The sequence below is a fragment of the Sus scrofa genome, chromosome 3 (genome assembly GCF_054392235.1).
Source record: "Sus scrofa isolate SSC_HxYL_T2T_F1_AM1 chromosome 3, Sscrofa_HxYL_maternal_Yorkshire_Landrace_v2.0, whole genome shotgun sequence".
In the NCBI taxonomy this organism is placed as follows: domain Eukaryota; kingdom Metazoa; phylum Chordata; class Mammalia; order Artiodactyla; family Suidae; genus Sus; species Sus scrofa.
In genome coordinates this window covers 53360353-53384329 of record NC_139385.1, presented here as the reverse complement: position 1 = coordinate 53384329, position 23977 = coordinate 53360353, and the positions used below count along the sequence as shown (strand labels likewise).

General features: G+C 42.6%; 1 protein-coding gene across 2 annotated transcripts in view; it reads right to left on the bottom strand.

Annotated features, from left to right (window-relative positions):
* Positions 1–1631: 1631 nt before the first annotated feature.
* The window catches only part of FAM120A (family with sequence similarity 120 member A), a 113139-nt gene continuing 90793 nt past the window's right edge, over positions 1632–23977 (bottom strand). For both annotated transcript variants that reach the window (XM_021088178.2, XM_021088177.2), the window contains 7 exons: positions 22425–22539; positions 16573–16782; positions 14458–14641; positions 13759–13896; positions 10927–11068; positions 10358–10454; positions 1632–3553 (listed from right to left, as the gene is read on the bottom strand). In XM_021088178.2, the coding sequence (XP_020943837.1) occupies positions 3242–3553; positions 10358–10454; positions 10927–11068; positions 13759–13896; positions 14458–14641; positions 16573–16782; positions 22425–22539 (1198 nt within the window). In that variant the 3' untranslated portion in view covers positions 1632–3241. The remainder of the gene's footprint in view (positions 3554–10357; positions 10455–10926; positions 11069–13758; positions 13897–14457; positions 14642–16572; positions 16783–22424; positions 22540–23977) is intronic.

The following is a 23977-nucleotide window of genomic DNA, read 5'->3' as shown; positions in this document are numbered from 1 at the left end:
CGCACCCCACCCCCTTGCACTGCCCGATGACGCGGTTTCCTAGGAGCTGGGCAGGCCAGGAGGAGGGGATTGCTGGACCAAAGGGCTCCTCCAAGGCTGAGTGTGGGCTCTAATTGGCTCGGATTCTGTCATAACCGCTCACTAGCAGTGTGGCCTCCAATAAGTTAAAAATCATCTTTGGTGGTAATAATAGTGTCATCCTGAGAGCATTGCTGTGAGCATTAAATGAGCTAAAACACCTAGAACAGTGCTTCTAAAAAAGCATGTCCTATCTTAGGGTATCATCATTAAAGGTGTCATTAGCACATGAAACACAAAGGATGCTCACAAAATAACCAATAAAATATATTCAATGCTCACCTTTCACCCCTCTCCTGTGCAAAGGACTCAGAACTCAATGATGTAAAAACACAGGGAAATGAGGAAGAGATCAATTTGCCATGCCCAAGAATTCCTAAGAATTTACTAGCTACTCAAGCATGACTCCCCACTCCTTGATTAATTAAGGGCTGCACATGGAAAGCACAGTATGCAAAGGAGCAGGGGCCAGCAACTTTACAGGGAAGAGAGCTGACCAACAGACTCAGCAGATGATCAAGGCTGCCATCAAGGTGTTAAGGCAAGTTAATTTTATCTAGCCTACCCCAGCTCATTCCTGAAAAAAAATTAGACAAATCACAGCTGAAGGACAGTCAACAAAATATCTGACCAAGACTGTCACAAGATCATCAAAAACAAGGAAAGTCTGAGAAACTGTCACAACAAAGAGCCTAAAGAGCCATGACAACTAAATATACATGGTAGATCCTACAACAAAAAAGGACATTAGGTAAAAACCTAAATAAATCTGAATATGGTATGGTTCTTGTTTTTTTTTTTTTTTAAGTGGTTTAATCAAGATAGAATGTATTTCTTGTTTTTTTTGTGTTTTTTTTTTTTTTTTTTTTTTGCTTTTTAGGGCCAAACCCTCAGCACATGGAGGCTCTCAGGCTAGGGGTCAAATTGGAGCTGCAGTTGCTGGCCTATGCCACAGCCACAGCAAAGCGGGATCTGAGCTGTGTCTGTGACCTACACCACACCTCATGGTAATGCCAGATCACCGAACCACTGAGTGAGGCCAGGGATTGAACCCGTATCCTCAAGGATTCTAGTTGGATTTGTTTCCACTGAGCCACAACGGGAACTCCTAAATGTCTATTTCTAAGTCTGCTCAATAAGAGAAAGTCTTTCTTTCTAACAAAATGACCACATCCATGATAGATGGAAGCTTCCAGGCCAGGGACTGAATCTGAGCCACAGCCGAGACCACTCTGGATTCATTAACACACTGTGCTGGCCATGGATCGAACCCATGCCTCTGCAGCCACCCGAACCGCTGCAACTGGATTCTTAACTCACTGGACCACAGCAGGAACTCCATGTCTTTTTTGTAACTATGACACTCAGACATTAACATAACTTGCATTTTAACCATGAATGTTCCTTTAGAGTTAGAAAACTGGAATTACTTGCAATAGGCAAAATATTTCTAAATTTGGGTTATTTTACTATGCTCTTTAGTAGCTGTTTCAATCTCAATTCAACCTCAGTAAAAAGTATGTTTTTACAAGGAATTTAAAAGCCACACCATCTTTATACTAAAAGAATAAAGATTTTTATTAAGCATTGTAAGTTGCATTCAATAGCCTTCAGATACACCACACCACAACCCATCTACAATCAGTCAAACCCAACAGCAGTTCATTCTTGCACAATCCATGAGTTAGGGCAAAACTCCCTTCAACTTACAGTAAAGATCCTACTCAGGTCTTGCGGGCAGGGATTGGGGAATTACATCTCATTTCTGATCACTAATGTGTGATGAAGAGCATCAGGAGAATTATATGAAAACGAATAAGAAGTGATTCTGATTTCAAAGTACATTGTTTGGAAACATTAACAAAAACATCAAAATGATATAAGTATACCTGCTTCTACTAAATTCTTGATGGGAAAGTTCTCAAGAACAAGCAATTTGTTTCCTGCTACAGAAGGGGGGGTTGTTTTTTTTGTTTTTTTTTTTTTAAAGATCAAAGGGATTTTTTTTTTTTTGTTTTTCACAGAATTTCATATTTTGCTAATATGAAGGCATAAAACAGCAACAAAGAACAATAATGCATACAGCAGTGAGTACACCAGGGTAATGTTGATATTCGAAACAGCTAGATAATTTTGGGGGGTTTTAGAATAAATGCAACAGAGGTCAATAATCACGAAATTTTAAGGTTAGAGCAAGATCAGTCAATGACTAAACAGAGTTAACATCTTTTATAGGACTATTACTGATTATCTGCATTTTTGTTTTGCAAATGGGCACATACTGGTAAGAATGGAAGAAAGGACAATAACATGCATAATATTAACTACACACTTTAAAAATTATGAACCATGCAGAAGTTTAGCTCAAGTAGTAGCACTAATGGTCTACATCCGATTCAAAACCACATAGTTCATTGATCACAGATGCATGGTATTAAGTCACGAAAAGTTTCAGAACACATTGTGTTGATTTTGAAAGGTCATTTGCATCTTCTATGATTTCAACTTTATCTCCATTAACTTGCTTGTAAAGTATGTATGATGTACTGTATATTTAAAATCAGCAGAACGGCAATATTACTCTATAATTTTTTTAGTTTTGATAGTTGCACTTTTTTTTTTTAAACACAAAAGAACCACATCAACAGTGATGAAATTTAAGTAAGAAAGAAAAACTGTGGTTGTGCCTTATTTCTTTCATAATCATAAAATCAAAGCCTTAGACAAAGCTTTCTTGTGAACAGTAATGCAAAAATCAAAGATAATGGCATACATATGGTGCCAAATGCTAAAAATGATATTTTAAGCTATATATACTTAAAGACTGCCAAAATTTGTTTTCTTTATAAGTTCAAGAAACACAACTATAGGCTTTTGTCATAACCAGTTTAAACTTTGTGTGTACTTCATTTTAAGTGTGGGAGTCAAATGCTCTTCATTTTCTTTCTCTCTTTTTGTTTTATTGTAGCATTTTGACTACAACTGGTTAAAACTAAAAATGTGTTGTTTAAATCTCTGATATCAAAGAGGGATCCGAATTTCCAAAGTCCTCATTTTTCTCTTACGGAAAGGAAAAAATGTACATAACTGTAGGCTCTCTTTCTCTCCAGATATTCCTAATCCTTACCCTTCCAGCATCCTTCACCCTCTATAAAAAATAAGTTTACTCTTCTTTCTTTAAGACAGCTGCCTCCAGAGCATCAGCTCTACGGCAAGCACTGTCTGTACTTAGTGCATTTAAGTGAGGATTTGTATTGCACGTCTTAGAGTCATTGTTCAAGGCACTTTCCGAGTGGCTGGGGGCCCTGGCGTCGCCCGTGCTCCCATTCATCTGGGGAGCTGGCTTCTCCTCAGCCACTGCTCCGTTCTCGGCCAGGGACCCGTCTGAAGACACAGCGGAGGATTTAGACTCTCCGGATCTCGACTTCAGTTCTTTGGCCACTTCTTCTGCTGAAGCAGCATAGGGAGGCTTGCCCTATTGAAAATGAGGGACAGTGAGCGGTAAGGCAGCTTTTGATAAACAGCGGGAGAGAGGAGACACGGAAGCCTGTTGACACTCACTGCAGATATAAGCATAAAATTCAGTGGGTACGCGGCCGTGGCCCTCGTTGTATGTACGCTCCACCCTACGCATTCCACATGCTTTGTACTCTCCAGTCTCTGCATTCCATTACATACTCTGTACATGCCACAGTCTATAATAACCTCTAAATGCTGCTTATTCTTTTTATACTCTATCAACTCTAGGGATTCTATGACATACTCTATGCATGCTACTCTCCATAGCTTCTATTATCTATTATAGAATTATTAATATTATCTATTACATACTCTGTACATTCTGTACACAGCTGACCCTTGAACAACATGGATTTAAGCCATGCAAGCCCACCATGACATGGGTTTTTTTCAATAAACATGTACTACAGTACCACATGATCTGCAGTTGGTTGAATCTGAAGATGTGGAACTGTGGCTACGGAAGGAGCTGGCTGTAAAGTTCTATGTGGACTTTTGACTGCATGGAGGCTTGGCACTGTCCACGGGTCAACTGTACTTTCTATGCTCTACAGTCTATAATCTATCTACTCTGTACATGCTATTATGGACTCTACCTACTCTATAGTCTACACACAGAGTGGGGCTGGAGGTGCCTATCGCCCTCGCTCTAGATACGTCTTCTTATACCAGGGGTTGCCATGTTCCCCATTTGGGTTCCATTGCACACAGTGTCCTATTTTAGCTTTCAATCCTAGAGTGCAGATACACTTATGTAAACTTTTCTACAAGTCAATACTACTGCATTCTCTTGGAACCTTGAGAAAAGTATTAATATAAAAATATGGGAGGCCCAAGAAGAGAAAAATAATACTGAAGATCTCAACTACATGCTTTCAAACCTCAAAGCCCTCACTCTCTCTAGGGTAAGCCCCTTACCAGATAAGCCACACACTTGCAGCAGGATTGCCAATGGGGATGAAGCAGTTCCCCGTGGTCTGTGCATGAGGGACCCTCCCTAGAGTTACTCCCCAGGGAGTAATGTGAAGGGTGCAGGAAGACAAAGAAGGAAAGCCAGCTCTGTACCTGCCTGGAAACAGACACTCCCTCAGCTACAGCCAATTCTTCCCATAGGCCTAGGCCACTGCAAGAAGTCCCCCGCACTAGATGGACCATGAGCACGGGGCAGCACTGCCTTCTCTGCCCTACTGGCAAATTATCTTAGAACTGGCCCCACCAGGATGGCAACACAGAGACTGGAAGGCCAAAAACTCTCAGGAAACACGCTGCCCTTCACTATCTATCCTCAAGGTGCAAGAACACTGCTTTCACTTAAAAATGAGCAGGAGGAAGTACCAAGGTGAAACCACATATTATACCATTTTAAGAAGATAAGAGATGGAACAACATCCCTAGTAAATACATCAGAAAGGCATAACAATAAAAGACCATGATTGCTTCCTCTGATTTAAAACAGGCTGTGTGACAGGACAGGATGAGGAAGAGGAACAAAGACTAAAGCAGGAAAAGCCAGAAAGTGAGGTGGAAAACTGAGGGAAGAGTTTAAAATAAAAGAAAAAATAATTCCAGAAATAAACACTAAATTAGATGAAATAACACCAAATAAACATCCAAATACCTGAAGCAGGTAAAAGAAGAAAATTTTTTAATGAGAAAGACACTAAGAGAGGGAAAGGCTGGTCAAACCCACAATGAGACGCCGTCTCACACCTACCAGAATGGCTGAACCTAGCACCGGACGATACAAGTGTGGACAAGGATGTGCAGAATCGGAACCCTCAGCATTGCTGATAGAAATGGAAAATGGTGCAAGCACTTTGGAAAACAGTTTGATGGTTCCTAAAATGCTTAAACACAGTGACTATATGACTCAGAAATTTACGCCTACATATATACCCAAGAGAACTGAAAATGTGTCCTTCAAAAACTTGACTATACACAATAAGACTATAGTTAGCAGTACTCTATCTCAACATTTTAAAAGTTCTCATGATAAGAAAAAGAAATTTGTAACTGTGTGGTGATGTATGCTAACCAGACGTATTTTGATTATTTTACAATAAGTACAAATGTTGAATCATTATGCTGCACACATGAAACTAATATAATGTTATATGTCGATTACATCTAAATAAAACTGGGGGTGGGGTGGGTAACCAGACTTGAGCGTATATGTTCATAGCAGCATTATACATAATAGCCAAAAAAAGGGGGGGGAGAGGAAAAATCTGAATGTCCATCAATTGATGAAAAAGTAAACAAAATGTGATGGATCCATTCAATGGTGCATCCCTCAGCAGTAATAAAGAATGAAGTCCTACTATGTGCCACAAGCTGTGAATTTACATGAAATGTACAGAGGGTAAGTCCACACAGGAAGCAGATCCTCCAAGACTGCAAAGGTGGGGTGTGTGACTACTCTGGAGTAAGGGGTTTCTTTTGGGATAATGAATGTCCTGGAACTGACGTTGATTGCTGTGTGATGTTGAGAAAAGAATGAATCGTACACTTTAAACAGGTGAACTGCATAGTGGATGAGTCACATCTCAAAAAAGAAAGAGATGGAGTTCCCGTCGTGGCACAGTGGTTAACGAATATGACTAGGAACCATGAGGTTGCAGGTTCAATCCCCAGCCTTGCTCAGTGGGTTATCGATCCAGCATTGCCATGAGCTGCGGCATAGGTTGCAGACACGGCTCGGATCTCGTGTTGCTGTGGCTCTGGTGTAGGCCGGCGGATGCAGCTCTGATTAGACCCCTAGCCTGGGAACCTCCATATGCCGTGGGAGTGGCCCTAGAAAAGGCAAAAAGACAAAAAAAAAAAAAAAAAAAAAGAGAGAGACAAGAAGGAATCAAGAGTATGCCAAACACTGATGACAGACCCAGAAGGATGAGTACAGCAGGAGCACCAGAGATGAAAACAAAGCAAAGCAACAGAACAGAAATGAAAAACTAGTAACTGAAGAAAGTTTTCTGACGTAAAACAAAGTCTGAAACTGCATTTGGAAAGAAGGCATCGGATACTGAGTATACAACCAGCAGCAAAGCACGTCACTAAATTTTGAAGGAAAAGCAAAAATGATTTAGGCATTTAGGGCAAAAAAGCAAATGACTTGAAAGGAAAAGACAATTCAAATATTATTAGTCTTATTATTATTATTATTGTTAGACTGCAAAGCTTTATTACAGAAGAAAATCATATAACACGTGTAAGTTACTTGAGAAGAAGATGTGAACCAGTATTTCCAATTACTAGGAAAATAAGCTGTTTTCAAATTGAATACTGCTTCCCCAAGTCCTCCCTAGGAACCCTCTGAAAAAAAGCATCAGAGGGACAAAATGGACCGGCAGACTCAAGGCTGGGGGCGGTGGGGGGAGCACAGACACGGTTATCTATAGACCCTAGAACAAATGTGGCTGAAGGGAGAGTGTACCTTGGACAATGTAGACAATAGTGGGATGGCTAATTTTTTTTTAGATTCAAGAATGGTGGGGGAAAATGGGGGAAGCATAATATAATATTTTCTTTTAACTGTTCCCAGTGATTGTGCTGGTAATGGTAGTATTAGCTATTCCTAGCAGACTGTACACAATAAGGGATGAAATAAGTGATGAGCTATGGAATGTTCTGATTTAATGACCCTCTGGGTTTTTAGGAACCAAGATTCTCAGGAGGGAAGGAAGGATATATTGATATAGACTGTAAAAATCATGTCAAATTCCTGAAGTCTTTTTTTGTCTTTTTGTCTTTTTTTAGGGCTGCACTAGTGGCGCATGGAGGTTCCCAGGCTAGGGGTTGAATCAGAGCTGTAGCTGCCGGAATACACCAGAGCCACAGCAACACGCTGGATCCGAGCCACATCGGTGACCTACACCACAGCTCATGGCAGCGCCAGATCCTTAACCCACTGAGCAAGGCCAGGGATCGAACCTTCAACTTCATGGTTCCTACTCGCATTCGTTTCCGCTGCACCACGACGGAAACTCCAAATTCCTCAAGTCTTAAATCTGAATTGGAAGAGTCAACATAGTTAGGGGAGAAACTGCATGTATGTGTATGTGTGTTTGTGTGAGTGCAGAGCTCTGTTCATAGGAAAGGCCCAGAAATGGTGATTTGGCATGGAAGAAAGGACATAGAGATGTAACACAGAAGAAGCTACATAAAAGCCTTATCATCCTCAGCTTGAATTGGAAACATCAGTGTGAATTTATGAGAGTTATGTCTTTAAAAAAATACAATCAAAAGCATTTTTGTTATGTGTGTGTTTATGTAGAAGCAACAGGCCTCTGGGTGTCTAGAGAACAATGATGGACCCTACGGCAGCCAGAGTCTCTTGGTGCCACCGTTGTGGTCTGGAAATGCCATGTCCCACTAAAGAAAGCAAGAAACTCAGAGAAGTGGGTGACACAGGTCTGATGGGGTGGCAACTGAAGCTACTGAAGCTCAGAGGTCCCAGCAAAGGGCCCAGTGGCCAAGGCTAGGCAAGGTGAGCTACACGACCATGTCTTGGCCTAGCTTTCCTATAATGGCTGTGCTACTCGGGCACCAAAGAAAAAGTGATGAGAGGCATCTGTTTACAAAGATACCCCGATAAATAAAGAAGAAGAAATGATGGAATGAGAATATTTTCATTTTGTAATCTGCAGTCAATGAATGGATCAATAGGTCCTAACACATTAAAACAGACAAGCGGACAGAAAAGCACGCAGCTTCACTAGTTCTGCCACAGGGAGAAACATGAGCCCCATGTACCATCCACATCCGGGAACCAGGGTATAAGAAAGATACGGTCAGAGCCACGTGGGGAAGAGCATCATGAGTGGGCACTCAGCAAAAGCCACAAGTCTGCCCGGGAAATAGTCCAGGCTGTCCTTCAACAGATAAAAGGAAGAAAGGAACGGCAGGGAGGGGAGTTCCTGGAGGCTGAGTAGGTTGACCATCCACCGTTGTCACTGCTGTGGCTCAGATTCAATTCCTGGCCTGGGATCATATACCGAGGGCAAAAAGAAGGAAAAAAAATAAAGAAGGAAGAAAAGAAAGGGAGGGAGGGGAACCTGCAGACTTAGAGAGGCTTAGAAGACACAGCAAACTAAAGGAAAATGAGCACAGCTCAACTACAGCATCTAGGGATGCATACCTGAGTGATAAAACCAGAAAGAGACAAGGGAGAAGTACCTCAGTGTAAAATACAGGGTTGTGGGTATCTTGTGCAGAGGGAGGCAGGCAGGTGGTGTTGGGATTGGCCTGTGAGGGGCTCTTGGTGTGGCTGGGAAAATGCTATTCATTACGTGGGGGATGGCCACATGGCTATTTGTGTGTGTACGCTTTTCAGTATCTAGGTTTCCTATTAAAATAAAAACAATGCATAAGTAATATGGGGACATATATTCCCCACCACCAGCTCAGGAGAGGCCCCTGTATCCACCAAAGATGACCATAATGTACAACCAGGGCATTTTTCACAGGATGAGCTCTGTGTTGGAGATCCAATTAAGAATGGAGTTCTTAGAGTTCTCGTGGTGGTGCAGTGGAAACGAATCCAACTAGGGAGGTTGCAGCTTCGATCCCTGACCTCGCTTAGTGGGTTAAGGATCTGGCATTTCCGTGAGCTGTGGTGTAGATCGCAGATGTGGCTCGGATCCTGTGTTGCTGTGGCTGTGGCAGAGGCTGGCAGCTACAGCTCTGATTTGACCCCTAGCCTTGGGAACCTCCATATGCTGTGGGTGCAGCCCTAAAAAGACAAAAGACAAAAAACAAAAAAGAAAGAAAGAAAGAAAAAAAGAATGAAATTCTTGTCCCTCTTGTGACCATGTCTAGAGGCTAAGTGCCTGTGGCCCAAAAGGGTGTCTTGGTGAAGGTTGTGGTGGGGAGGTGTCCAGGGAGCCAGAAGGAGCTGAGGCCTCTCCTTTTTGCTGGATGCTGTGCTATAAAGAGGGGCTGCCTGGGCCTACTTTCAGGAAGAGATGCCCCAGGACTTAACTTGTTTGGTGTACTTCATCAAAACAGATGCTTCCAAGATGCTTAAGATCACCGGACAAAGGTAAAAGTTTTATTTTCTCTTGGCCAATTAAGTTTCCAAATGCCAGTTGTTAGTAAATGAGTCACAAGAGTGTACTACTCTGAAAGTTTACAAGGATAGTATGGGAAAACACTACGCACTTGGACTGAACATCATGATTCAATAAGTGAGACAATATAATACACCGTTAGGGCTGACTGGGATTTCTAAAAGACTGTTCTCAAGGGGAAATTCATCAGAACCCAGGTCCTAAATGGAAAACCCGAAGTGGAAGAAAATTCTAGCTCTTTTATAAAGACAGGAATGTGACTTTCTTTTCTCAAGGGCTAATCCTTTCAGGGAAGAGCTAGAGACAAGAAAAGAGGGTCTAGGAGGAGAAAAAGAGGCACTGTCCCAGCATTTAAAGTCGTTAACTTTCTTTCAGATACAAAATGCAATTTACCTAATATTTTATGATATAAATAGCATTAATAGCTCCTGGGTTATTCTCAGCTAAATCCCACTGTACAGCATGTGGACACGAGATGATGAGCCTCTCTTCACCACAAACGATGCTAAAATGATCTGGGTTTGAGGGAGTGCATACTTGGTGAGCACCATGTGCCACTACTGTGTTAGAAGCTCAACAGCTACAGAAGTATCCCAACACCCCTCCTGTCTGGACAAAGGCACTGAAATGCTGGCCTAGGAAGACCAGAGGGTCAGGAGTGAACCAGCACTAGCGCTTTGTTATGTCATTACCTGAATCGCACCCTGGTTTTTATAGCCTCTGCCATAGTACCTTCCACCTCTTCCAAATGTTCTGATCACTGGAGTGGAAATAACTCCTCTTGGACGCCTAAACACATACAAGAGGACAAAAACAGATAGGTGTGAATCTGTTACAGGTAACATTTAAACACTTAATATCAAATGGACTTAAAGGAGTCTAACTTATGTTACAGGAAGCACAGACTTTATTAAATCACACCAAAGATTTATTCCAAGGAATCAATCATACTTTTCTGGTCCATATCCAGAGTGTACAATTTGACAGATAATGCACTTCATTCAGAAATGTTCTTTTTTTAAAAAAAAAAAATTGAAAAATGGTTCGTTGAATAATTTCTGGATAAATATTTAATAATGGCTTAAATGTGACATAGTGCTCTATCTGTAATGGAATCCTATTCAACCACCATGACTAATGTTAGAGAAGAATATTTAATGACACAAAAGTGGTCCTAGCAAATAAACTCACGATTAAAGTACCAGGTAAAAGGCTGCTCTTTTTTTTCTGTTTTAAAGTATACATTTCCTTCCAAACTCACCCTCTTGCTGGCCCTCCAACAGAAACCACCTGCAGGGGGAAAGGCCCACGGCCCCCACGGCCCCGTCTGCTCCCAGCCCAGTGGCCAACCACGGTGCCAGCTATTTCCAGCTTCCCTCCCTGAGAAGGTATAGGTTGGATTCCTGCATAAAAAAATACATGAAAAAAAAATCTTTAAAATCACAGAATTAAGAATAGCAAAAAAAAAAAAAAAGAAACAAGCGAGCAATTTCTTTTCAAATGTGGTTTCTGTTTCATATGCAGCCCCTTTCTCTTGGGTATGAAGACTTCTTGTTTATTATGTGAACTATCTATGCACACAGTTTGTTATTAATGGTTTTAAGCTATTGTTAAAAATACACCTGACGGAGTTCCCACTGTGGCCCAGCAGATTAAGGACCAAACATTGTCTCTGTGAGGATGTGGGTTCCATCCTTGGCCTGGATCAGTGGGTCAGGGACCCAGTATTGCTGTAAGTAGTGGTGTAGGTCACAGATGGGGCTTGGAGCTAGTGTTGCCATGGCTGTGGTGTAGACCCCAACCGCAGCTCCAATTCGAATCCTGGCCCAGGAACTTCTATATTCCGCAGGTGCAGCCGTAAAAAGAAAAAAATATATATACACACCTGAAAGTAAGGCAATTGTGTTGGGTCTTCGAACAAGCCATGACAACTGAAAGAGGATACGACTGCAAAATGAGCATGGCTCTTACGTAGAAATAGACCCAATAACGTACTGGTTGCATAGAGCACAACTTCTATAGCACCAAGATGAAAATCTGTGAACTCAGGTATTTTCCTCTTTGGGAAGCTACTGACAAGTTTACTACCTTAACCAAACATCACAGAAATTAATCTGTAATTAATTTCTTATCCTGTTTTTTCTTAGCCTGTTTTTCCTTATCGTACTATTGCATGAAAATTTCCTTATGCAGGGCTATAAATATTTATTGGGTCTACTAATGTCTATTAATTACCGGTAGCCTGCATATTCTAAGGTTTTTCTGACTACCCTAAGAAAATTCTCAAAAAATTAACTGACAGCAAAACTTCTGATAAAAACAAAACAGAACCTCAAGCATTTTATGTTTTCATAGATGGAATGGATTATAACAAACCCTCCATCATCTTGGTGTCAACCGTGACAATTAACAGCCAGGCAGCGCTGTTCAACAAAATCTGCAACAAGCCTTACATTTTCTAGTAGCCACATTAAAAAGTACAAAGAGGAGCTCCTGTCATGGCTCAGTGGTTAATGAATCCGACTAGGAACCATGAGGTTTCGGTTTCGATCCCTGGCCTTGCTCAGTGGGTTAAGGATCTGGCGCTGCCGTGAGCTGTGGTGTAGGTCGCAGACTCGGCTCGGATCCTGAGTTGCTATGGCTGTGGCGTAGGCTGGGAACCTCCATATGCTGCGGGAGCAGCCCTAGAAAAAGGGCAAAAAGACAAAAAAGTACAAAGAAACACATGAAATAAACACTAGTAATTATATTTTATTTAACCGAATATATCCAAATTAATATTAATTTCAACACTCAATCAAAATAAAAAAACTACTAGTGAGACATCTTGCATTCTTTTTTCTGTATCAAGTATAAAATTAGATGCGTACTTAGGACACGGCCCAGTCTGGATGGCCCACAGTTCAAATGCTCGAGAGCCACATGTGGCCAGTGGCTACTATATTGGACAGCACAGACCTGAGTTCCAGACAATGTGGGGGAAGTCTGGAGGGATGTTCCTCTTGTCACTTCAGACTAAAAAACCCCTTCTGACCCAACAATGTCCACAGTCAAGACTCCCCATCCCACCCCAGCCCCCACAGTATTTTATCCCAACTATAGGCCAGCGTGAGTTTCCAGACAAGAGCTGCAAGAAGCTGAAGCCGACTGTGAAGCAGACGGCACATGTTACTGCGCACTGCGGGACGCACAGGAACAGGAGGAGAAGCACCCTGGGCAGTCAAGAGACTGAGGGAGGCAGGAGAGGGGCATGCGAGTCCAGGAAGGAATACAGAAACGGCTCCTACGGCTGCAGAGACAGAGCCGCATTCATCTGTGAGAGTCCTCCTGCTACAAGAGATGTCTCTCAGTAGCTTCCGTAAGTGCCCAAGAGGCTGAGCTGGAAAAATATTCCTAGTCAAGAAAGAAGACTTGCCTATGCGAAAAGGTCTTCAAAACTGTATTTGAGTCACCCTACAATGTAGACTTGACGGCTAGGCTTAGATCTGCAGTCCCCAAATGTGGGATTTATGACAAAGCCACAAGTCATGATGGGCTTCAAAGTACAATAAAAATCACTAGACATTATTTCAAAACTGAGTGTTAAGACTTTCTCTCCCTCGCAAGCCTAAGACAAATGAAAAGAGAGGCAGTGGGAACTTAAAATAGACTATATATCTGGTGTTGGATCTTTCTTTAAAAATGTTTTTATGAAACAAACTGTGATAAATTTTATTTATATGCCAAGAATTGTACAAGCAGTACCCTCTTTACTCTTGGGGGCTGTGAGGGAACACAACAGGAGGAAAGGTCCCTGGGTATTACTGGTGGACTGCTCTATCACAGGAGGCAATGGCTAGGGGGTCAGGTGCACAGAAGAAAGGCTGCATGGACACACAGTGGCCCCACTGGAAGGCAGAGATGGGGCATACCAAAGCTGCTGCAGAGACCCGGGGACAGGCAAAGGCTGGGGGAAGAGCAGCGGCGAGTGCCAGAGTGGGGACCTATCAGGAAGGCTATGGTGCTGGAGGCAGGACAGACAAGGGGAAAGAGGAGCCAGAGAGCGGGAAGTGCTGGCAAACAGAAGCTCTAGGAGGAAGTGTGGCATAATTACCGCCCTGCGACTTGCTAGTCCTGCCGCTGTCACTGCCTGAGAAGGCGCCGCAAGGTCCTGCCGCCGTCGTCACACGGAAGGCACGGTAAGCGCCTGTCGCTACGGTTTCCCCACAGGGGCCTCCAAAGCTACAGACTCCTGTGGGACCCGGATGGAGAGAGATGGGAGGGGTTGTGAGGAACTGGGTTCAGAAAACCACCAGCGGGCTTCTGGGCAGAGTGACCCCGTGTTCTTCACTTGTTCTTCCACCATCAGTTGCCACAGAGGGAACTCCTGACCCCTCCTGTCATGAGCAGCACTGACATGTTACCTTGCCTGTTCTGGGAGGAGCCTCCCGAGCCTGACACTACTGCCGTAGGCTCTGTCATGGGCCTGGGAGGTGGCCTTAGTGAAGGAGAGCTCCGCTGACCCCACACAGGAGAAGATCCTTAATCACAAATTGAAGCAACTACACTGACCCACCTTAAAAGCTCTGCAACAGCTTTTACAGCTTCCCCTCACTCTCCCATCATCTCTTGCGGGATCAAGTTTGCTCCTTTCCAAGGTAAAGAGCTGCTGCTGAGAACTTCCTAACTAAGCCTGACAGTTCATTACAAGGTCTCAATGCAGCAAGAAGTGGCCCACTAGGGAGGCCTGAGTGGTATGCCGAGCCTCTCCCCACACCAGCAGGTCCCTGCAGACCTTGGTGGACACGCTCACCTGCAAAGCCCCGCCCCCGGCCCTGGGCCGGGGGGACGGGACCAAAGTGCCGCGGGTACACGGAGGCGGGGTAGAAAGGCAGCGCCGCTGGCGGTGGGAAGGGGAGCGGGTGGCTCTGCCGGGAGAAGTTCAGCCCTTCCAGGATGCTCTGCCGCATCTTTTCCACCTTGGCAGCTTGCTCGGCCTGGAAGTCAAGGACTTGCATGTGAAACCTTCCTTCACAAGGTTTCAATGGAATTGGAATGTACAGGAAAGAAGACAGACACACCAACCACTGTGCCATGTCTACTTATTTACCCATAAATTACACGGTCACAATCTGCTCAGCAATACTTCACAGACTGCGAAAGCAAACACACACAAAAACAGCTCTCTTCATGTCATCATCTCAAATCTTATAAAACGAATTAAAACTCCAACTTTCTCAGCAGATCTTCAGGTGAGAACCATTTACTATAAAAGTTATTAACTGAAATGAATTTGGTTCTCAAAATCAATGTCTAGGAGCTCCCACTGTCACGCAGCAAAAACGAATCTGACTAGTATCCATGAAGACACGGGTTCAATCCCTGACCTCGCGCAGTGGGTTAAGGATCTGGTGTTGCCATGAGCTGTGGTGTAGGTCACAGACGCAGCTCAGATCCTGCGCTGCTGTGGCTGAGGCAGAGGATTTGACCCCTAGCCTGGGAACTTCCATATGCCGCTAATGTGGCCCTAAGACACAAACAAAACAAAACAAAACAAAACAAAAACAATTAACAACAACAACAACAAACCAAAACATGTCTACAACCAGACAGATGATGCTCACAGCCTTCCTTCCATAGGGTATATGATGCCTGACTCACATCTTTCAAGTTTACTTTTCTCTGAATTTAGTTTTAGGTCAGGTAGTTACTGTATTTTACAGAAAAGGACCTGAGGCAGAGTGACAGGTGCTTCCTTAGGGAAGCCTGGAGCTCTCTGAGACAGGACAACCTGTCTGCGGGGATGCTGCGAGATGGCCGTCCAGTAGCCTCACAGAACTTGTATATGTCAAATTCCACTGTGAAAAAATATTGGGAACATTTGACTGGAGTGTCTTTTGTTAATAAATATATAAATACATAGACCAATAACCAATCCTTAATCAGAGACCTTGAAAACCTGCTTACTTCGAAAATCTTTCCTTAGACTGAGCTGCACGTAAGAGGTATGTGGGAGAAGGCGTGTTTTGTAGTCCAAGGTTTAAAAGCTTGAAGCACATGTGAGAGCTTCTTTTATGCAAAAGGACAAGATAACCTGACAACGTCACTTTGCTTTTAAATTGGGATTTTTAAACAGTACAGTCAATCCTCATTGCTCATGAGTTCCATATCTGCACCCCCCCCCCCAACTTGCTCACATTTATTTGAAGACATTTGTTGAATGGGATAAAATTTGAGCTGCCACCTGAGGTTGACGAAAGCACAGTGTTGCCTTCGTGTTTCAGCTTTTATAATGTACATTAAGTGTCCTGCTCACTCTTCCTTCAGTGCCACATTTTTTGTGGTTTTGTGAATCATTTTGGAAATACCTGCCCCGGTGCTGAGTACTAGCTAATGTTCACAAGTACCAGGCTGTGCTGTGCCTTACAGAGAAAATACGTGTTTTGGTTAAGTGAGCTTTGTTCAGGCCTAGTGATAATGCTGCTGGCCATAAGTTCACCGTGAGTGAATGAATTTATAATATATATGCATTAAGAAGTCTTAAAAGGAAACACACATAAAACAAGGCTATGGATGGACTAGTTGATGAAGATGTTACGACAGGAGACTCGCAGGAACCTAATCCTATATTTCCCCTAAGAGCAAAGTTTCAGTATTTGCTAATTCAGTGTTTAAGGCAAATTCACAGACTAAAATTATTGTGAATAATGAGAACCAAGTGTACATCCTGAGCTCAGCTCACATGGATACTGAGCCAACGTTCAGTTACACACTGGGCTGTGCCCCATCTAAATCAGAATCCTGTCATTCAGGCTCAATACAAACTGAGTGGGAAAGATCAGACTTGCTGGTGAGCATTATTTCATTCTAGTTGGAGATGGCCACCTGCTCCTCCCTTCCCCGCCCAGCCTGCTTTCCTGTAACTGACCTGACCATCACAGAGGTCGATGAGTGGGGTCTTTTCCCGGCTTGCTTTGAGGAGTTTGGACTGGAAGAGCTTCCCGTCAAAATACATCCAAGGACAGCAGTGTTCCCAGGGCACTGGCTGGCCACATGCGTCGTTTGCAAACAGGGCCATGTCCACACCACTCATGAAGAGAGCTGACAGCTGAATGCCTCGGGGGTCGAGGTTCTCAATCTTTAAATGGAAAAGAGTGATTTCTATGGAGTAAGAATACTACAGTATCCACTTTTCACAATGTCTGACTACAACTCTCCACCACTGATGAGGACAGCCCTTAACCAAATTCCCCCTAAGCGGACCTGTCACTACCTTACAGGGACTTAACACTGACCTGTCTGAACAGAAAGAATTATGTTATTTAACAAACTTAGATTTTAAGAGACTGTTTTATAAACATACTAAAATATTTCAATTTGGAAGTTGTAAAGAGTTATGCAAGTGTAAAGCAGTCCTGTATTTAAGGTGGACACATGACAAAGTAACAAATCATGAATAGTCTCCTTAGCAGTTAAGAAGCTCACAATTCATTTATGAAATAAAAATGTTTACATTTCGGATTCTAAACACTGGCAATAAATTAACAGAAATGTTAGATTCTGCACTTTTTAAGCAGTTCTCTTTAAAAAATCACTTGGTGTAATTTCACTCTAAAGCTTGTACTTTATGCTGACATTATTTTATATGCTAATGTTTTAGATAGCAACTTATTAATGAGACTGTCAAAATGTTTTAGGAGAAATGGATAGCTTACAAATGAAAGAACACAACAGCAAAAACACTACATCTGAACCATGCAGACTATCAGAATCTAGAGACTTGTATCTCTGGCTTCTTCTCACTCAGTTATTAGTGCTGTGAGCCTTCCTTTTTTCTAGCACCTAATGCATAGGATAAGAAACACTGACAAATACAGTCAACTCTTGATTATCTGTGAAGGGTCTAGTTTGTGGATTATCCGGGACTGAGTTTTAACTGTCCTGTTTCTGTCTTCCCACCTTGCACACTTGTTTTCTAAGGCGATGGTTTCCCAAGCATGTAGTCTTTTTTCGGGGCCGCATCCATGATATGCAGATCCCAGGCCAGGGATCGAACCCATGCCACAGCAGTGACAAAGCCAGGTCTTTTAACCAATAGGCTACCAGGGAACTCCAAGAATACAGTCTTTACAAATACCAACCTAAGCAATGAATAACTGTGGCGGGTAAAGTGGCCTTTCATTAAAAAGGAAAAACTATGATTCTAGTGCCAAATATTATCTGATATTTTGTGCTGTCAGTGTCAATACTCCCCATTATCAGCTGTGTTTTCCAAGCTTTCATTTCCCCCTAAAACTTCAAGTCAATGCAACAAACCTCCTGAACCTGGAGAAGACTGCTGACCTCTTCCAGCCCAGCCCTGCTGGCTCCTGCACTGTAGTGTCAAAAAGGAGAACTAAGAAACACATTCAGTTGAGGGCAAGTGGGGACAGGGTGATAGAATTAGATGCATCTTTACATTTATAAGCAGAAAGCAGAGAAAAGAGAGGGTCAAAATGGGGGGAGGGGACCACCTAACTTACTTGGAGCCCCACTGGCCCTGCCCTTCTCTGCACTGCAGAAAGGAAGTGGAAACTCCCTTCTTCAAAGTCCTGAGGCAGAAAGAGAGAGTTTCTCCTCCCCAGTCACCGATGCCATGGGAACGTGGCACTGAGGCGATGCCAGCCCAAGCTTGGGGGCTGTCTGTGCACACACCCATCCCCGGCCCCTCTACAGGGATGACAACAACCAGGCTTCTAGGCGCTCTTTCCCTGCCAGCCTCAGCCTCCCAGGCCAGGGAAGGGAGGGCCTGGTCAAAGCCGAGGGGCAGGCAATGATGGTATGGAGGCTGCTCTGAGGACGTTTGCTTTATGACAAAGCGCCAGCAGCACCCTTCTGGGGAATTTCAATACTGCTATCATTTCTTAGTCACTGGTGGTGCTGGTCACATCCACTCTCAGCCCTTATTTAACTAATATAGCGCAAAACCACTTTAGGTAGATGGCCATCTGAGCGCTGAGGCTAAGAAAAAAGAGCCAGTGCATGGAACACAGAAGCATCCTACTTAGAGCAAGTAACCTCCAAGTGAGCTGATGGGAGAAATGGATAATCCTTCATTATCCACATATACCTATACTTATTTTATTTCCTTTTTTTCCCTTAATCTGCTTTTTGGGGATGCACCTGCGGCATATGGAGGTTCCCAGGCTAGGGGTCAAATCAGAGCTACAGCTGCCAGCCTACACCACAGCCACAACAATGCAGGATCCGAGCTATGTCTGTGACCTACATCGAAGCTCATGGCAACGCCAGATCCTTAACCCACTGAGCGAGGCCGGGGATCAAACCCGAATCCTCATGGATACTAGTTGGATTCGTTTTCACTGTGCCACAACGGGAACTCCCTATACTTGTTTTAAATGGCCTCATCATTAGTTGAAGAATTGTGTTTTTATGGGTTTAAGAAATGATTTTCAAGTCAATGGTTTTAGAAATGACAATTACCACTAATTTAAGAGGAAAACTCTTAAAAACTTTTTAAATAACATAAATAAAATATCAATTGCTATATAGATTTTGCATAGCAAAATTACTTCATATGGTGTTTTATATCTCATTCCCTAAATGTTAATTATACACATAATGCTACCTAATATTTATGGGGTACATAATAAATATGTATTTGACACCACTCTAAGTATTGTTCCCTGTATCACTTTATTAGCATCTCAACAATCATATGTATGATACTGCTGTTAGTACTCCATTTCATAGATGGAGAAATTGAGTCACAGAGAGCTCAAGGTCACAAAACTGATAACTGGTAGCACCAGAACCTGAACCTTTGACCATAGGAATGGCTGCAATATTCACATTCCAACCTTATTTTCTTATACCATGTAAAATAAATATTTATTATTTTTTATTATTTATTATTTATTTTAATAAATACTTATTCTAAGTTCCTCAGCTAGAAAAACAGTGACAAAATTTTCTTATAGGAAATAAAAATATGGACTGCATCTCTGGCCAATTAGTTCAAGAACCAAATTTCAGTGAGGTTACTTTGTCCAAAATCTAATTACTGGGCAACAGATTCTTACTTTGACTTGTCATTTTACGTATGTGAACAACAATTCTGACGGGCATCACAGACATGCTGCATGCCCCTAATACTGTCTTTAAAGCTCTTCATTTTCCATCTTTTAAATTCTGCACTTGGCATGTGAAACTGTTTAAAGAATTTAAGGCACTTACAGGGATGTTAAGAGTGAGGGAGAAAAAGCAGACAAACATTACAATTGCGGAGGGCCTTCTCCTCACCCTTTACCCACCCTCCTGCAAACACAGCGTCAAGGCTGATTTTACTGTAGTCATCACATCTGTGCTGGTAACCTAGCAGAAGTGCTTAAAAAATATACCAGGCCAAAGTGAGGGCTGTCAGTCACTGCCATGGGTCCTCAAGGAGCCAAACAAAACACTCAACTGTTCAGGGTCGTGGCAGGAAGACAGAGAATGGACAAGATGAAACTCTTGCTAATTCATTAGCACCAATGGTTTCAACATCTTTTCCCATCAAACCTCCCGTCACAATAGCCAACAAGAGGCCAAACTGGCAAAATGAGGTCTTTTCTTTCTCTTCTCCTCTTTATACTCAAAGCACATAATGGGCAAACATGGGAGAAGAAACACAGGATCTGGGCAATCCACAAACCGGATAATGGCCCTAAAGCAACAACAAAAATCAAGAGTTGACTGAATCCTAAACAGGAGAATGGTGTTTTATAGAAAATCATCATCACTGCTTTTGAACTATCCAAACAATTTTAACAGTTAAGTGACAAAACAGTTTTGAAATTTACTTTTCTATCACTGAATCTGGGACCCTTGGTCTCTGCCTAGGGATTTTTGCTCATTTAAATAATGACTATTTCTACCACTTCTCAACCTGGTACTGACAGGATCTTCAGTCTTTAAAAAAACCCAACTATCTTCCCCCCCACCAGGGAGCGCTGCTACTTGCCCTCCCAGCTCTTTCAGAATGTATGGTGCTCACGATGCAGCACTAACGATGCAGGCTGTCCTTGGCAGAGGGGACACAGACCTCCAGACCAGCAAGACCCCAAGGGACAGTGGTGGGCCTCAAGTAACTGAGCGTAAAATGGGTCTTTCTAAACACAGCTCTAGAAGTGCCTGGCTTCAGATGAAGAATCAGGAGAAAAATCATGAAAGCACTAAGACCTCAAAAGAACCAAAATGAAAGCTTAGAGTGTGACTGTCTTTCAAAAGTTATACCCTATGTGTTGATCCAAAAATGAAAAGGATATGGGAGAAGATGAACTTTGAGTAAAAGCAACTTGATGGTGAATAAGGCTTGGTGGGCATACCTGATACCTGGCGGTCTGATTTTCAGAACTGGGATGTCAATACTGATGTAATAATCTAAATAAGAGAAACAGGAAGTAGAGGTAGAGGGATGGCACCACACTCTAGTAAAAGTATTTACAACACCCCTGAGCACAGTCTGCTGATGAAGACGGTGGTGATGGCACCACACTCTAGGACACAGGGAGGGAGAGCCTGCACTTAGTACCAGCCTCTCGGGGCACACCCGGCCAAATACTCTAGAACGAAAACTTAAAATTCAAAACCATTTAAAAAATAATAATAACAATTTCTGTCTGACAAACAGAAAAGCTTAATCTACAAAGTAAAGAATACAATTTGAGGTAGATTCTCCTAGGTTTGGTTGTCTTTAGCTTGTTTCAAAGTCATCAGAAGCCAAAGATGACCACAAATGACAGGGGCTCCACACAGTTGAGGGTTACTCAACACTGAATTACTGAATTTAACTCAATAATTTAGGGGAAACCAGAGATTTATGGAGCCCCAACTGAATTTTTAGAATACTGAAAACCCATCCAATAAGCCTAAAACTCCTCTGCAGGGAAAGAACGCCTTCATAAAGAAGGGCAAAAAGATCTAATAGTGAGGGCGATTTTGTCAAAAGAGATTACTTGATTACAAATTAAATGCTGGGAAAAATAAACAGAAAACACAAACAAAAAGCAAACTAATGGCAAAGAAAAAACCAAAACCCTGTACATTAAAAAGAAAAAGCAGATCCACTGATTTAGCTAACTCTGAAAAGTCTTGAACTTTCTAAAATTTAGTGTAGAAATTAGAAAGCAAGTCTAGCCATGTGGACACAGTGACTAATAAAAGTGCGCTGAAAAGATAAGCACACCAAAAAATCAGGTGACAACGTGGAGAAAATTAACAGTGTCAAAAACAAAGAACAAAAGGAATACTAGAAGGGAAAATTAAAAGGAATACGATGTTAAATGCTGACTAAAAGGGCACAGGGATGATGATATACCATTGTTCTTCAAGTGGTTTTTAAAAAGGGATTTATAATACCAGGAGGGCGAAGACTATTTTTTAGAGAAAATGAATGCAGTATTTAGGAACAACGGAACGAAATAAGAAAAAGAACCCTGGCCAGATGTCAGTAAATTCTTAGGACCAAGCCCTCCCAGGGTTTGGGGTCCCCACCTGAAATAAAGGCAAGTGTATATTTCCTGATGTGAAAAACAAGAATAAACACCCATTGGTAAACAAGGGAAAATCTTTATCCAACAAAGGTAGACTTGACTGTTTCCATAACCGGGAAGGAAATTCCTTTTGCCCTGAAGGCTCTCAAGTTCACGCCATTAGTATTCCTAGTTAGTACACCGAGCGACTGCTCAGGGAGGTTAGTTGTGTCTCACAGAACTCCAAAAAATGAGGCTTGTCAATTACCTTGAGCTCCTGCAGCTGATCAGGCTCATAGAGTTTGGGGGACAATGCCTGAGCTAGGAAGGCATCCAGCTCCTGGCGACGCAGTATCCGTGCTCCAGGCCACTGCACCATATACCTACGGGGGGACAGAGAGGGTCTGGTGTCAGGATGGAGCAGTCACCAGTCACACGCACAACCTAGTGTTCAGGTTCTAAGGAGACTCGGGATGACACAAGCTTAGGGAGGCCCATGTGGATTTCTCACCCAGCTTTTCTATTTTCACTGTGATTACAAATGAAAACCTAATCATCATCTGGGCTGATCAGAATGTTTGATTTTCAGGAAATTAAAAATAGCACACTGAAGGTGAACATACTGCGAACCAGCTGTTAAGTGATTTCTGATGTAATTTTACTCGTGTGAAGTATTTAAACCCTGAAAATACATTTTAAGCACCAATTTATGTGATTTATCTATTTTATTTCAAGACCAGATACCTGAGAGGCAGGCTCTAGGTCCAAATAAGAAAGATTAATCTCCTGATGAAGAATGAACATTGTGTGAACTGTCTAAACTTCAACCTTCAGAACTGGTACCTGAAGTCCCTGGGAACAGCAGACTTACTGGGACCCCCTGGTGTGGGCGGCTGAAGGGACGTCAATTTCTTCAATGCCATTTGTGCTGTCTGCCTGAGAACTGCCAGGTGGCCACCATCCCTTTTCTCTAGCAATCCTTTCCCCTTTACTCACCTTGCCATGTAGCACTGCCTTAGTGACAACCACCAGGGCACTAAGCAAAGGCACAATCTCAAACAGTATTTGGGTGTGAGAGAGAGAAGGGCTAACTGCTAAGAGCTTCATCACAGGTCTTGTTGCATGTCCAGTGGTTCCCAAGGCTCTGCACTTAGCAAACTTGAAGGATGACCTAGCCAAGGTGCCATGTGATCAACAAAATAACTTCTGGCGAGAGATCACTGTGTGATCTCTGGCAAATGGCTTAAAAGGAGTCTGGAGAACCATGACATGCCTCACAAAGCTCTTTCCACTCCTGTCTGCAGAGAAAGTTCTCTCAGCGCTTAAAATTGAAGTCAACAAAAATCAGGATCAGAGTTGGGGCAGAGCCCTCTCTCCTTGCTGTAATAATTAATATACATCCACAGAAACATAAACATAAAAGGTGAAGGAAGAGGTTCCATCCAGATGGAGGGACCCAGTCTGAGCATCCACACACACTGACTCCTTGAGAGGTCACAGCGGCTCTGAGGGAGGAACCGTTACCGTCCCATTCTAGAGATGGGGAAGTGGAGGCACAGAGCTTAGGTACTTCACAGTAAAATTATGCAGTGGAAGCAGAAAGGAAATGCCATTTCAAGGTAAACAAATAGTGAATGCTAAATCTCTATGGTATTTAGATTTGATCAGATACATTTAATAGAGCCATTTAAGTTTTATTTCATTATACTGTTATTTACAATGACAAAAATAACATCCTTTGCAACAGCTTGGGTGCCAAAAATCTTAAAACAGCCTGAGTTTTAACCAGTGCTTGACACAAGAAATAGCAAATATGAAGAA